A 15,705-nucleotide genomic window follows, 5' to 3' on the forward strand; every position below is an offset into this window, starting at 1 on the left:
TATCATTCTATAAAGCAGGAGTGAGTAATTGTCAGATCACCCTTTTGGAAACAGAGTTAGGCTACTGTCCCAGAGCAACCTTATGGGTGTAAGTCTGGGCTCTCTGGGATATCTGGTTGACCCCAAGCATGAGGTAGAGAGTCAGTGTGCACTCTGAAGGGGAGAAACAGGGACTCAAATCCATATGGTTTGGTTGGATCAGGCACCATGCCCAGATGGCACAGCTTCCCTGGTTTGTCCTAGGGTCTGAAAGGAAAATTAAAAAAAAAAAAAAATCAGTGCTTCCGATGACTGGACCCACACAGGTCCAAATCTTGGCTAATAGTCCTGCCCAGCTAGCTCTGCCAGCCCCAGTCTCTCCCAGGCACCAGAAAGGATGACAGAAAATTCCAAGGAAAGTATTGTAAAGTACGAGGCTTCCTAAGACCCAGACCAAGGAATTCAGAAAAGGACCCTCATATACCTGGATCTATGAATGGTACTGGTTTGAGCCTTCTGTTCATCCAGACTGTAAGGGCAAATATCTCTGTTTCTTGGCTCTTAGATGCCACTCAAAATAATTTATTTCATGTTGGCCCTTGAGGTACAAGACTGTAGGAATTTCTAGCCAAAACCCACATTGCAGGGTCTGTGCCTCTCCATTTGTCCAATAGAAGAATGTATTTAACAAGGGGCTTCTTACTCCAGAGAGATTAAGATTGCAATCTGTTGCCCACTGGTGACTTCATCTCTTCTTTCATCTGATCTCTCTTCAGTATTAAAACCATAGCATTCACTTGGATTTAAACACACTTTGAGTTTATAAATGGTTACTTCTTTGCTCTGTATCTGTTAGTCTGTTAGCTCTCTGAATAACACACCTCGATACAGGGCCTGGCTCATAAAGGGTACATGATAAATGCTCTCATAACTGAAGCTAAATAGTGCTTTCTTCACAAAAGGCCCTTTTACCATGCAGAGTATGAGTCATCTCTAATAGATACTTTGTGGAATTTATATTGTATCTGTTGGCTCCATTGCATCTAGGAACAATGTAAATTTGGGAGTAAAGGCCAGCACAAGCCACACAAATTTTATGTGTAGAAAGGTGCTTGCCAAATAATCCTGGTGCAATGTTGATATTGTTTTTGTCATTATGAAGTTATTTTCTTCATTATGCTGATTACAGTAGGTCAAGGAGTTCAGGCAACTATAATACAATCTGTCAAATGACCATAAAGGAAACAATTGTAATTCAGTAGGCAAAAAATTCTCTAGGAAATGTATTTATTTATATTATTTATGTATTTATTTATACATTTATGTATTTATTTTTACTTAGTGATACATGTATTTTATACATTAGTAATCGTGGACACTGCCTCTTCAATTTAATATATTTTTTCTTTTTTACTGTTTTCATTTTCATAGATTTGTCACATTTGGTTCTACTGGATCAAGTCTCTATTCTTAAAAATCTCTTTGTCTGATTTCTCTTGTCATCTCTTACAGTGCCCGTCAATGGCCTTTTTTCCTAAATTTTTAATGTTTATTTTATTTTTCAACATTTATTAATTTTGAGAGAGAGACAGATAGAGCTCATCTAGAGGAGGGGGGAGACAGAGAGGGAGACACAGAATCCAAAGCAAGTTCCAGGCTCTGAGGTGTCAGCACACAGCCTGATGCAGGGCTCGAACTCATGAACGGTGAGATCGTGACCTAAGCCAAAGTTGGATGCTTAACCAACTGAGCCACCCAGGTGCCCCTAATGTTTATTTTATTTTTGAGGAGTGTGAGAGAGAGCAGAGGGCAAGTGGGGAAGGGGCAGAGAGAGACAGAGACGTAGAATCTGAAGTAGGCTCCAGGCTCTGAGCACAGAGTCTGATGCAGGGCTCGAACTCAAAACTGTGAGGTCATGACGTGAGGCTAAGTCAGACACTTAACTGACTAAGCCACCTAGACACCCCAGTGGCCTCTTTTCTTTTCCCTTATCATTCAGTGTTAACATCAGTTAGGATGGTCATGTGTGTTTTGTTCTTTTTTTCTTTACAGTCATTATAACTGGAGTTCTCTGATGACCTGGGAGAGCTGGTATTTCCCTAGGTAGTAAATCAAAGAATCTGTTAAGATCATATGGAGAGATATTTTGAACCCTCCATAACTGAGTTTTTGAGATAATTTTTAGGAATAACACTTTTTTTTCATTTGTGGTTCCTATCCATATCAATAATCCATAAATCAGATAGCTATGCTATTGAAATATTCATGTCAAGTGACCAGGGATGTACTGACCAAGGACAGAGTGAATCCTAATTAGGCCATTAGAAACCTTGATCCAAGGTGTCATATTGCACTTACTAGCACTATAATAGGAGGATTATTCAACCAGTTACAAGCCTCACTGAATTTTCCATCACCCAGGCCCCACTGTGACATCTTGTCCACAGGGATGCCATGAGTCACAGCTCACCCACTGACTTTCCTGTTCTCTTACTGAGTAACTTTGTTGAAGAAACAAATGAGTGTCATTTGACAGTTATTTTTAACACACTTTAATTTGTTTTGCTTCAAAATCGGTTAATGCCTTCAGATAAAATTAAAAGGCAAGGCAGTCAGGATTCCAACAATTGATATATAGTCATAGATTGTGGGGTTCAAACCCTTTTTCCCTAGCGACACTGGTAGGATAGACAATGTATCAGGTAAAATTTTTCTGGATCAAAAATATGTTGATGGTTTTGTTTTGTTTTTAATAAAAGGTTGGATATGCTTATGTACTCTTTCTTACTAAACTGAAAGTTGCTTGATGCCAACAGTTATGCTTTAGCCATTTTATTAAGGTTCATGATTGGTACTTGAAACTTAAAAGTGGCTCAATATATGCTTATTCACTCAAAGTAGGAAGACTATTTGTACATTAGTTTGATTCACCATGGTTAGGGGTTATTAATGCAGTCGCACTAACTGATCCATCGTACCTGAAGTTTATCTTATAATCCTAGATTTTCAGATTATTATATAATGCAAACAACACCCTCTTTACCAATATTCTCCTCTGCAAACTATTAAAATTTCTCCTTTGTTGCTTATCATTCCTGATGGGACCAAGTGAACATTTTCATAGTTTTGTTTAGACAGTTTTCTTCCTACATACCGTATTTCATTTAGAATTATGTAACAGAACTATTCTCAGATTAATTTTTTCCCCTTATGAGCTAAACTCTTTAACTAAGAGTTCAAAATACTAGGACGTGGTCCAAAATTTCAAATTTGGTTCTTTGTGTCGCTCCCTGGTGGTCTAGTGATTAGGATTCGGCGCTCTCAAATTTGGTTCCTTGACACCATCATCCATATACCATATTACTTACCATGCCATTTTTTTCTATTTCTATTCTCATCGATAAAGAAAGAAAATTGGCAGTGACTGTATCTGAATTTTCCAGATCAAGGTATTAAGGTAATAACCACTAGAGATTCTTTCTTAGCTTTTCTGATGCACAAAGCAGCACTAGTAGGTGGTAGTCCCTGGGTTTGATACGTTTTCACATTCTTCCTCTTACAACCTGGATACACCTTCCAAGACAAATGTAGACCTGAGTCCACATCCTTCAAACAAAGAACCAGTGGTGTCATGTACCATATTCTTTTGGGACAAATATGGTTTCTTAGAACCTACCTGTGCCTGTATTTTCTTCTTATTTACTCAAGTCTTATTTCCAGCAAAGACTTTTTATCTGTGGCTTCTCCAGGAGCTTGGATTCACCTTCAACATAGCTCCATAGAAATAGATATTTGTAACTGTCTTCCTCATCAGTATTGCAGTCCTTAGCATGCTTTTGACCCTGGCTTTGTTTATGTGGTAACTCTTTTGTTCTTCAGGGTAAAACAAAATTGCTCAGGGTTCAGAAATCTTCCCAGGGTGATGATATGATCATGGATAACTATTGCTAGTTTATAATTTGGATGGAGTTGATGACTGATTCCCTTTATATCTGGTCTGACATAAAGACACGCAGTTACTAAAAATAGGTAAGAAAGGCTAGGTTTCTAGAAGAATGTATATTTTTCTGGACTTTAAGTTATATTTTGGATACCTTAATTTTGACAGAATATTGTTAGCAAAATTTCTAACGATTCAGTAACTCTTCATCAAAGTTAAATTTGAAATAAAAATAGAAAAAATTCCAAAAGAGAAAGGTGATTGAATATATTTTAAAAGGGAAAAGTAAATTATAGATTCTAAAATGAATATATATGTTTAAATAAGAATAAATAAAATGATTACTATGTTAGGAAAACAGTTTAAAATAACTATGCTATTGTGAATTACACTGTAATATATTGGCTATGACAAAAAATTTGGTAAAATTATAAATAGTTATCAAATAAAACATTCAAACAATGCCTTGACATGCATATTTTACATCTAAAAAATAATCATCTTCTATCTTCTTTCCTTATGCAATAATTTTTTTAATAGCCTAAGGAGTTTCTCTCCTGAGAAACAGAAGTCTGAAGAAGATTTAATGCACCTGCTGAGTAACATTTAGTCACACAGCTGGCTGCACTTTAGTTTCCCATGGTTTCTGATGCTTTGTGTGGGTTTTACATTATGGAAGTTGAGAAAGGCACTTCTGAATATACTACATGTGTCCATCTGCAAACATAAATATTAGTTTCAGAAATGTTTTTGGTGCCAGGTCAGAAAAGTGAGCCAGGGATTGGAGCATTACTTGTAAGTAATCATTCTTTTATATGGGAAACTAAAGAAAGTGCTAAGAGATTTGTATTATTCTATTCAGCATTTACCATTGGAGGTAGGAGCTAAATATTTTTTAATAGTTTAATTATATTTATAAGTTAAATAGGAAAAGATGGAAAAAAGAATTTTCAATCACAAATAACCAATATGATGAAAAGAGATTTCAGAAGAAAACATATAGGAAGACACACACACACACACACACACTCACACACACACACACAAACACACACACACACACCAAGTGTATATTTACCTAGGGTCATTTCAAGTGTACTGATCTATCTATCTATTATCTATCTATTTGTTTATCTATTTTAAAGTTTATTTATTTATTTTGATAGAGACAGATAGCACACACAAGCGGGGGAAGGGCCAAAAGAGGAAAAGAGAGAGAATCCCAAGCACACACTACACTGTTAGTGCAGCCCTCAATGCAGGGCTCGAACCTATGAACCATGAGATCATGACTTAGCCAAAATCAAGAGTTGGGCACTTAACAAACAGCCACCCAGGCATCCCCTTTATATATAGTTATTTACAATTTTTTTAATGTTTACTTATTTTTGAGAAAGAGAGAGAGAGAGAGACAGCACGAGTTTACTTATTTTTGAGAGGCAGAGAGAGAAGGAGACACAGAATCCAAAGCAAGCTCCAGGCTCTGAGCCATCACCACAGAGCCTGATACAGGGCTCGAACTCATGGACCACGAGATTATGACCTGAGCCGAAGCTGGATGCTCAACCAACTGAGCCACTCAGGGGCCCCTAAACTTTATTAATTTATTTTGAGAGAGAGAGAAAGTGTGAGCCATGGAAGGGCACAGAGAGAGGGAGAGGGAGAATACCAAGCACTGAGAGCTTATTGCCCAACATGGGTTCAATCTCACAAATCAAACCGTGAGATTCTGACCTGAGCAGAAATCAAGAGTCAGAAGCTTAACTGACTGAGCCAGCCAGGTGTCCCTGTACTGATGTATATTTTTATTCCATTAGTGACTAACAATAACTAACTAACACAATCCCTATTGCCCTATTCCTTCTTCTGTGCCCCACTTACATACTGTAGAATTTATTTTGTGGAAAGCTGTGATAGCTTTAAATAAAGAAACCTGTACTTTTTTGCTCTGAATATCATAATTATTTATTTTGGTTAAAAAGTATTATAGATTTTTTGAGGGCATCTCAATTTTTTTCAACAGAAAATCTTTTATAGACATCTGTGCCTTAAGCGGCAGTATATTCAGTGGTTTTAAACACACTAAGATGAATATTTCAGTTCTATAAATTACTAAGACATTGTTTATTCATCAATAAATAAGAATAGCAGTAATAACACTTGTCTCATAGAGATCTTGTGTCTATCAGAGTCAGTACTAAATAACATCTAGCTTTTCTTATTCAGAGGAATCAAAAGAATTGTACGTTTTACAATATTCTTCCCTTGTAAATTTGGTCAAACATTATTCGGCTAAATTGAATTTACAGAGCTGACTGAAAAAGGAAGTTTGTCAGGTAGGAAAAAGAAAAATGCAGATGAGAAATGAAATGAAAATGAGACAGACTCTCAGAAGTGAGTGGCAGTGGAAGGTCAAATTCATGCACACTTACGGAGCTGCCCAAGTCGGGCTTTTTCCTTTTTACCAAACAGACGTCCTATCGAAGACTTGATTCCTTTCTTCTTGGGGGCTTTGTGAAGAGAGTCTTGGCTGCTATTGGCACTGCCAAGCCCAAGGCTTTCTGGCTCAAGGGAGGCAGATAAACTACTGCAAAACACAAAAGAGGGCAGACTGCTCATCCACAAGGTACACAGAGTTGTTCCTTCATAAAGGGACAAATGAAAGAACAATTATTCTCTTCCTTTCCTCCTACATTTGCTCTTCATCATAGTGCTTTTTTTTTTCAGCCTTAGGGCCTTGGGCCTCCCAATTTTGTCTAGGAAAAAATGTTGTTCTACTTGATTTCCCCCATTATTTTCATACAATCAACGAACATAGGCTGGCTTATCAAATGCATGTTAAATGCCCATCCATTATTTAGCAAGTAACCCTTGACCTACTTCTATCTCAGAGTATGTTTTTTTAGTCTTAAACATAATGACCTATGATAAGACATTTAAATTGAATTAACAGTGAAGTTTAAGCTGTTATTCCAGCCCACAGCTTTACCTGATTTTCTTCCAGCCATTTTTAATTAAAAAATGTTTATTTATTTTATATCTATTTTTAAAGTTTATTTATTTTGAAAGAGCAAGTGAGAGAGAATGTAAGCAGGGATAGAGAAAGGGAGAGAGAGAATCCCAAGAGGGCTCCACATTCAGCTCAGAGCCTGACAGTGGGGTCCAATTTCAGAAACCCTGAGATCACAATTTGAGCCAATATGAAGAGCCGAATGCTTAACCACCTGAGCCACCAGGTGCCCAGTAGCTAACTATAGATGCACAGATCAATTAACAAACAAGGCAGTAGCAAATGAAGTAGCTTGATCTCTTCCTTTAAGAGAGATTAATGAGCAGTGAGGAAACCAGAAAAGAGGCAAATTTTTAATGGTTAACTTAGTTTGTGAAAGAAGAAAAATCTTAACCAGAAAAAAATTCTAGTTGGTATTGGCAGATTGTCACTGTTTTTATGAGATGCCTATTTCTCTTTTTTATATTAAGTTTTTAATTTTAATTCCAACATAGTTAACATGCAGTGTTATATTAGCTTCACGTGTACAATATAGTCATTCAACAACTCTATGTATTACTCAGTGCACCCTAAGTGTATTCTTTAATCCTTATCACCTATTTCACCCATCCTCCTACCCCTCCTCCTCTGGTAACCATCAGTTTGTTGTCTACAATTAAGAGCCTGTTTCTTGATTGTGTCTCTCTTTTTGTCCTTTGGTCATTTTAGTGTGTGTGTGTGTGTGTGTGTGTGTACCCACTTGTTCTTTTTTTAAAATTAAAAACCATTCAAAATTTATTTATCTATTTTGAGAGAGAGAAGGAGAGAGTGAATAGGGGAGGGACAGAGAGAGAATCCTAACCAGGCTCCACACTCACCATGGAGCCCAACGTGGGGCCTGATCCCACAACCATACCTTAATGACCTGAGCCATAATCAAGAGCCAACTGCTTAACTGAGCCACACAGGTGCCCCTTAAATGTTTCTTTGAGAGAGAGAGACAGAGAGAGAGCTCACCTGTGGGGCAAGGGCAGAGAGAGAGGGGGACAGAGGATCCAGAGTGGAATTTGCGCTGACAGCAATGAGCCTGATTCAAGGCTCAAACTCAGGAACCCTGAGATCATGACCTGAGTCGACTGAACCACCCAGGCACCCCAGTGCCACATTCATTTAATTTTAAATCATCTACGTGGGATTTAATAGCAAATACTCATGTGCTCTAGTGATCTCTTTGTTTTTTCTTATAGTTCTCAAGTATTCTTTTAGGTACATGATAAACTGAAATGATTTCCAAGCAGTTGCTCCGGACTCCATTCCTAGTCAATGTAACTGACACTGTATTAATAGGAGAGGTACAATAGATACATTGCTATCTATTCTAGAGCTGTTCATTTGACAACACCATGATGAATTACTTGACTTATTCATAGTCTTTAATGAGTTCACATTCTCTAAACTCCAAACCAACAGGTTTTCACATGTTAAAACATGAGTCCTTTTTCTAGGAGGATGAAAGCATATAGTTTGAAGCTGGAGTAACTGGGGTTTTACTTTCACATTTGAAATTAAAAATAAAAAAAAAAAAACAGAAAGGAACAAATGCCTGCCAGTACAGAACCTCTGTTTTTAAGCTATTTGTTGTAAAACTCATACTATTTAGAAGACACATTCTTACGTAAAGTATTAATACCAAGCCATTATACAGAGTCATGTCACTAATGTGTCTCAAGATGCTGAAATTGATAAGTTTGTGAAAGGACATATATTTAAGATGTGAACTGCACGCTTAGATTGTTTATGCTATGTATTATAGTGATCTGCTTGCAATTTTGTAGGCAGATGGAAAGCACCATAGGATGAGCCGCTATTACAAACAGGTATTTTAAATTTTAAATGTTTTTTTAAATGTCTTTTTTAAAATTTGTAATGTTTTTTAAAATTTATTTCTGAGAGAGAGGCAGCATGAGCAGGGGATGGAGGGTGAGAGAGAGAGGGAGACACAGAATCTGAAGCAGGCTCCAGGCTCTGAGCTAGCCATCAGCACAGAGCCCGACGCGGAGCTCGAACCCACGAACCGTGAGATCATGACCTGAGCCGAAGTCAGAAGCTTAACCGACTGAGCCACCCAGGCGCCCCCCACTCTTTCCTTTTCTTTTAACATTTTGGCAAGTATGCTTTATTTCCCCCCTCTAAGAACTTTCCGCTTGATTGTTATAGCTGTCAACACCAGCTCCTGGCGGAGTGGTGCACCTACCTATTTGCTAAAAGTAAATGAACTGCAATTATGGACTTTTCAGAACTTAATTACTTTCTAAAAAGTGTTTTATTTATGGGGGAGTGGCCCAAAGAAAGGGAGAGAGAGAATCCCAGGCAGGCTCCATGCTCAACACAGAGTCCTGTCTCACCACCATGAGATCATGACCTGAGCTAAAATTAAAAGTCAGATGCTCAACCCACTGAGCACCCAGGTGTCCCCTAGACCTTACTTTTGCACATAAGCCAAATGTATAGTCCTGTCCTAGGATCCTTTAAGTTTTTTGTTATTCTTCCCAGTAAGTCCTTCCATTAGCCTGATTTCATTTTAGTACTAAATATCCACTAAAAATAGAAGAGCTTATCTCATCAACATCGGCTAGTAATAACACCACAAATACATGGTTAATTTTAAAACTAAAAATTTGATCTCAGAATGTAATTTTTTTCTCACAAAAGAAGAGGGGAGAGGGAGCAGGGCAGTACTCTACTGGAGAGTTATAGCTCAAACCAAATTTCTCATATAAATTTTTAAGTAGTCTATTTAATGGCACTCAAAGAAAGGGGAATACTTTCAGAAGGAGAGCATGCAATGAGATGCGAGCTGCAAGAATCATACCTTCGGGCATCATTGTGGTAGGAGGAGGGAAGGGTGTGAGTCATTCTGATGGCTCTAGGTGTGGGGGGAGGAGAAGTTTCACATTTTATTGTTGCTTTATCCTCCCGACCATCTTCTTCCACCACTGCAATCTAGAAGGGAAAACAACACATTCAGATGAATTCTTTCTAGATTTCAAATGAAAATTACAGAAAAAGAGAACACTCAAGTAGCAAGGCTACTTGAGTAATTCTAATATAAACACAAAACCAAAAAATGTGGGGCATATAGTCTTAACATATAAATTCGTATTATTGAAGCATGTGAGTTTAATAACTGTTTTTAAAAGTGAAGTCTTCCACTTTAAAACAAAACACGGACACATTTCAAAAAAAATATTATTTAAGAGTAAATAAGCACCATGGATCAATATCCAGGGACCATGAAAAAGCTTTCATGGAATACATTTCAATATATCAGAACACATAGGCTTTACAAAAAGTTACTGGACACATATTTGAGTTAACTCACTAAGAAAGTATGCATAGTCAGGTTATTATAACATGGACATCTTTTAAGTAGATTTTAAAACAAATGTTTATGTTTGAGAGACAGAGCATGAGCAGGGAAGGGGCAGAAAAAGAGGGAGACCCAGAATCCAAAGCACGCTCCAGGCTCTGAGCCGTCAGCACAGAGCCTCACACCCGGCTCCACCTCAACAAGCCTTGAGATCATGACCTGAGCCAAAGTCCGATGTATTAACTGACTGAGCCACCCAGGCACCGCTTAAGTAGATATTTTGAAATGAGAAGAGAAGATGGCAAAACTACAACTTTATCAGATAAAGGGTGTTAACTCAGGCAAATGAAATGTGGTACAGATGTTTAAAAACTAAATTGCAGCTTATTAGAAAAAACTTCTTTTTAAAGTAAGGATTATAAAAGGTAAAAACAAAAACATAAATAAAACTGTTTCATTTAACTACTTCCCATGGGAACACAGACAAAAGCATCTGGAAACCAGAAGATGGGATGGAAGGGCTTTCTTTAAAGAATTTAGTTCAGAGGCACCTGGCTGGCTTAGTAAGTTAAGCATTCGACTTTGGCTCAGGTCATGAAATCTCAGTTTGTGAGTTTGAGCCCCACATGGGGGCTTTGTGCTGACAGCTCAGAGCCTGGAGTCAATTTGGATTCTGTGTCTCCCTCTATCTCCACTCCTCCCTCACTCATACTCTGTCTTTCTCTCCCTCAAAAATAAATAAGCATTAAAAAAAAGAATTTAGTTCAGAGTCCAGAGCAATTCAAGATACTACAACATTTGTGAGAGACAGACGTATAAAACTACATTAAAGACTTTTCAATGGTAAAGTAGATTGTAAAGACATTATTTACAACAATTCTGCATTGTTTTTCATGGCATCACTGTGCAGTAAAATGCCTATACATAGAAAGATTGTGGAAAGCACAGCTAATAGATATGGTTCTGGAAGTTCTGATGACAAAGGGTTAGCAATATGGCTACAGCATAGCTCTGTTTTCATCTTACGTCTCCATAATGACTTGCTTTGTTTTCTATGTTAGGCTATTATGCATAAATGTGTTTATATATGATACATGACAAAGACTTTATGCATTGATGAAACAATTAAATTGTCTGTCTGTGCTCTTGTCATCCAAGCCTTGATTACTTTTACCCATTTAAGTGGGCATCTTTATAGGATTTCCTCTCTCCATTTCAACTAGCATAGTGTCACCAGAAGACTTCTTCAAGAACTACTTTCAGCATGATGTTAATCCTATGGAAAACTCTTTCTAAATACATATCTCATCTAAACTCCTAAGGTGTGTTTCCAAACTCTTCCTGATATGTATTTACGTCTTCACAGTTCCATGATCTAGCTATAATTGTTTTCTATGATTATTTCTGCCAAGCCTGACCTTTCTGCTTCCATTACTTTTTTTCTCCTGAAACACCTCCTAACATGCCTTCCTCTCTCCACGCTGCCAGCCAAACTAAGCCAACTTTCCAAATATCAGCTCTTAAAAACATCATACACACTGTTCCTCTGAGTAATGCTTAGAGTTTACATTACAGAAATAAAATAAAGGAGAAAGGATTTGGATCAGAGATGGATTTGAATTCTGGTTTCTCTTATGTGTTGAAAGACATGTGCATATTATTTACCTGCTCCAGGATTCAATTTCCTCATAAGTAAAATGGAAGTAATAATACTTATCCTAATGTGTTTTCTTCAAGGGTAAATGGAATCACACTTGTAACTCCTTAGCCTGATATACAATTTTTAGTTTGTGGTCTTTTTTCCATGACCTACCTTTCTTATCAACCATTTCTTCACCCTGTGAATTCCCTAAGCCTCCATTTCTGTATGGAACCTTCTTTTGTGACTTTTTTCTTATATCTACTAAGCTTATTTTACAACCATCATCTACTCAGACTTCTTTTCATATTCCCAGTATAATTCTTTTATCTGGTAGAGGAAGTCAAAGACAAATAAGAATTATGATGGTAAATTTGACACTTAAGAAACAACTGGTAGTATCAAGGAGAAGATGCTATAGAAAGATAGATGATTACTCAAGAAAAGAAATGTCATCAATCTATGCCACACAAGCATAACATAGATTCCCTTAATTTAAAAGAGAGACAAAGAAAAAATTGTTTTATAGTTCTAGAAGTGTTTGGGCATAGTCTACCACATCTTGATAATGTTGAAAAAATAGATTTATGCACTGGAGAGTAGGTTGAACCTTTGAAATCTTTCCTATCTGATTATCCCATGAGTCTGAACTCTGCTGTTATCAATTATCTAAGAAGATGTCATTTTGTGAACAGAACTGTAGTCAATTTTGTTTTTCATTTCCAATATGTATTCTACTGATGTCACATTAAACAAGAAGGTAGCAGATTATTTATATTTTCATAATTTCTATATTCTTGATGCTCTGGTGTCTGGCACCATGCTGACCCAGGACAGAATGCTCCTCCCAGGACTAGCTAATTCCTAGAGATTGCAAACTACTTCCCTGGAGTGTGTCTTTCATAGGCACATCAATCAACCTAGACCAGTATCCCAAATCATATTCTCGATCTGGCTCTTCTGATACTCCGGGAGGCAATATTCCTCTGCCTTAATCCTCCCAGACCAGGAATCAGACAACTAGAGATAGTCCCTATACCCAGAACCCACGCAAATGATTAGAATAAACCAATCTTAAGCCTGCTAAACCTGCCTTTCTTTTCCAACAGACCACAATAAAACTCCTACCTATCCTTTCTCCTGGCTGTTTTTGCCTCATAACCTACTCTGGTGCTTCCTTTGCTTTGCATAGCATGGTGTGCCCTCTCCTCTTGGGAAGGGTGAGTAACAAGCTATCTTTTCATTGGCAATAGTCTCCTGATCTGCTGGTCTCACATACCTGAATAATAGTAAAACTACATTTAAAAATAAGTGGCAATATTCTAGCATTGACAATAAATAATCTAATTCTAGGATATTTAGACTATATAATCTAATCATTACCCTAGGAAGCATAAACAGTTTTATTTTGAGGCATTTGCTCTTATAATAACATTTTAAAAATTCAATAATGCTTAAATACTTTTAATATTTCTGTTTATATTAATAAAATGCCTCAACTACAGGGAATACAATTTTAAGGCTTTCACAGAAAAAAACAATATTCTAGAAGTAGTCATACAAAAGATATTTACTTTACCTTTCTCCGATGTTTCCTTAGATCACTTGGCTGTGATTGGCAGTAATAAAAGCAACATAAAACAGAACTAATTAATAAGTACCATATGACCACATTACAAGTTTTAATAGTATCCTATAACTTGACTGTCTTGTTTTTTCATTTCATTATTTTCTAAATAAGTGCCTTTATCCATTATAAAAGGGCTCCTCCTGAGAGTGACTTCAGAGAGGGAATTCTTAGATGGAATGGGAGGATGGGCACGTCTACATGACGGGGTCAAACATACATGCATGGGATCTGGAACCCTAGGGAATATGAAGCACATATAGAGTGAGCTAGCCAGAAGTAAGTATGGAACTACATCTTCCCCCCAAGATATAAATGGGAATGAAAGAGATTATCTATAAACAAAGATCTAATGCACATATATGGAGTTTGTAAACATTACCTTTTGCCTTACCTATGCAGAGCCTTGATCCACCCTTGGACAGGCATGCTATGCCTGAGCTATGTCTAACTTCCTGGCATCCTAACTAGTCTCCAGTCCCAAATGCCAATAGCTCTGGCCTCAGTATAATATGTTTCTAGGGCTACCGTTTTCTTGTCAATGTGCTTTTACAGAATTTTTTTCAAGTTAAGTCTTAATGATTTCAGATGAATCTTATTCACTTAATATCTTTGTTAATTTTTCTTACGTAAGTAAAACAATTTTATTCTATTATAGTAATATTTACATTTATATATTTTTGCTATTCCTGGAAAATGAGTTGATTTACTCCACACAATATTCTAACTAAACATCAGTAGGATGTTCTTTATGCTTCTGGATTTGTGGTGAGGTAAAAGTAAATAAAAGCACATTTTATAATCAGAACAAACAACAATGTTTGTAAAACATATAAACACATACAATACAAATGAATACAATATCTTTCCAAAATCTAATTTTCTATCTCCCAATTTTTTCATTGAATATTCAGAGGAAATTTGGGATGATATTCCACAACATTATGCCCCCCTCACATTTTCTACAGGTAAAAGAAAATTCACCTGCCTTTCACCATAACAGTGATGAATTTAATGACCAAGTTTTATTAGGTGATAAGGACTTCCTGAATTTGTTTATTGTTTTTCTGAGTCAGACATTTTAAGTACTTTTTTACCCTCAAGAAATGTTTTCAACATTTTTTTAGGTACTGTAATTACAGTGTAATAATGTTCATTTACCATTGATGTATTTATGGCTAATTGCTAAAGAAAATGTAGGAAAGCAGTGTCATCTCTTTCACATATATGAAAACATCATGTCTAAATGATTAAAAATATATTATTTTGTGGGGCGCCTGGGTGGCTCAGTCAGTTAAGTGTCTGACTTTGGCTCAGGTCATGATCTCACAGTTCATGGGTTTGAGCCCCGCATCAGGCTCTGTGCTGACAGCTAGCTTGGAGCCTGGAGCCTGTCTTCAGATTCTGTGTCTCCCTCTCTCTCTGACCCTCCCCTGCTCACACCGCCTCTCTCTCTCTCAGAAATAAGTAAGAAAAACATTTTAAAAAATTAAAATATATATATATTATTTTGTTATAATAATAATAACACTATCAAGGATTAGGATGCTAATGTTTATGAAAATACTTAAAAGAGCAAACTACTATGTTGCAAAAATGTAAGGACAAATAGCAGGACAGAAACAACCAAAGTTTCCTTGCCTTGAATGCTGACTAACTTATGTGGGCAAAAATTCTTACTGTAGCTTTGATAATAAATAAGTCATCAAACATATGTAGCAAATATAAACAGAACTAAGCCGAAGACAGTATCATGTTCAGTTAATAAAGTCAAATTGATGGTTCTTAGATTTCTAAAATTAGCAGATTATAATGTAGCTCAGTATATTGGGCAGTATCTCAGTACATTGACTAACACATTTGTGCTATGTCTAGGTGGGGTCAGTTCTGATTCAGTGTCCTTTGTTCTGATTGGGCATTGTCTATGATGTCTATTTTAAGAATACTTTTAATATCAAGTCTAGAAATGAGCACAGAATAGGGGACTCAATGTCTTAAGAAGATAAAATCTTTCCTTTTTTTGAAAATTTTGCCATTTCTCTTTTATGTTGACTTTATTGCATTGAAGTCCATAACTGGAGAGTCTGAATATGAAAAATGCTGCCACACCATATAAATAGTTTACTGGTTCAATTCACAATTGTAAAATTAAAGAAAAATG

At 36.7% G+C, this 15,705-nt stretch overlaps 1 protein-coding gene across 10 annotated transcripts in view; it reads right to left on the bottom strand.

Moving 5' to 3' along the window:
- The window catches only part of PPFIA2 (PTPRF interacting protein alpha 2), a 110,563-nt gene that overhangs the window by 63,612 nt on the left and 31,246 nt on the right, over window positions 1-15,705 (bottom strand). For all 10 annotated transcript variants that reach the window (XM_039235566.1, XM_039235564.1, XM_039235563.1 and 7 more), the window contains 3 exons: window positions 13,497-13,526; window positions 9,781-9,911; window positions 6,352-6,506 (listed from right to left, as the gene is read on the bottom strand). In XM_039235566.1, coding sequence (XP_039091497.1) covers window positions 6,352-6,506; window positions 9,781-9,911; window positions 13,497-13,526 — 316 coding nt within the window. The remainder of the gene's footprint in view (window positions 1-6,351; window positions 6,507-9,780; window positions 9,912-13,496; window positions 13,527-15,705) is intronic.

This window comes from Hyaena hyaena, unplaced genomic scaffold (genome assembly GCF_003009895.1).
Source record: "Hyaena hyaena isolate Hyena2069 unplaced genomic scaffold, ASM300989v1 scaffold_99, whole genome shotgun sequence".
Lineage (NCBI taxonomy): Eukaryota > Metazoa > Chordata > Mammalia > Carnivora > Hyaenidae > Hyaena > Hyaena hyaena.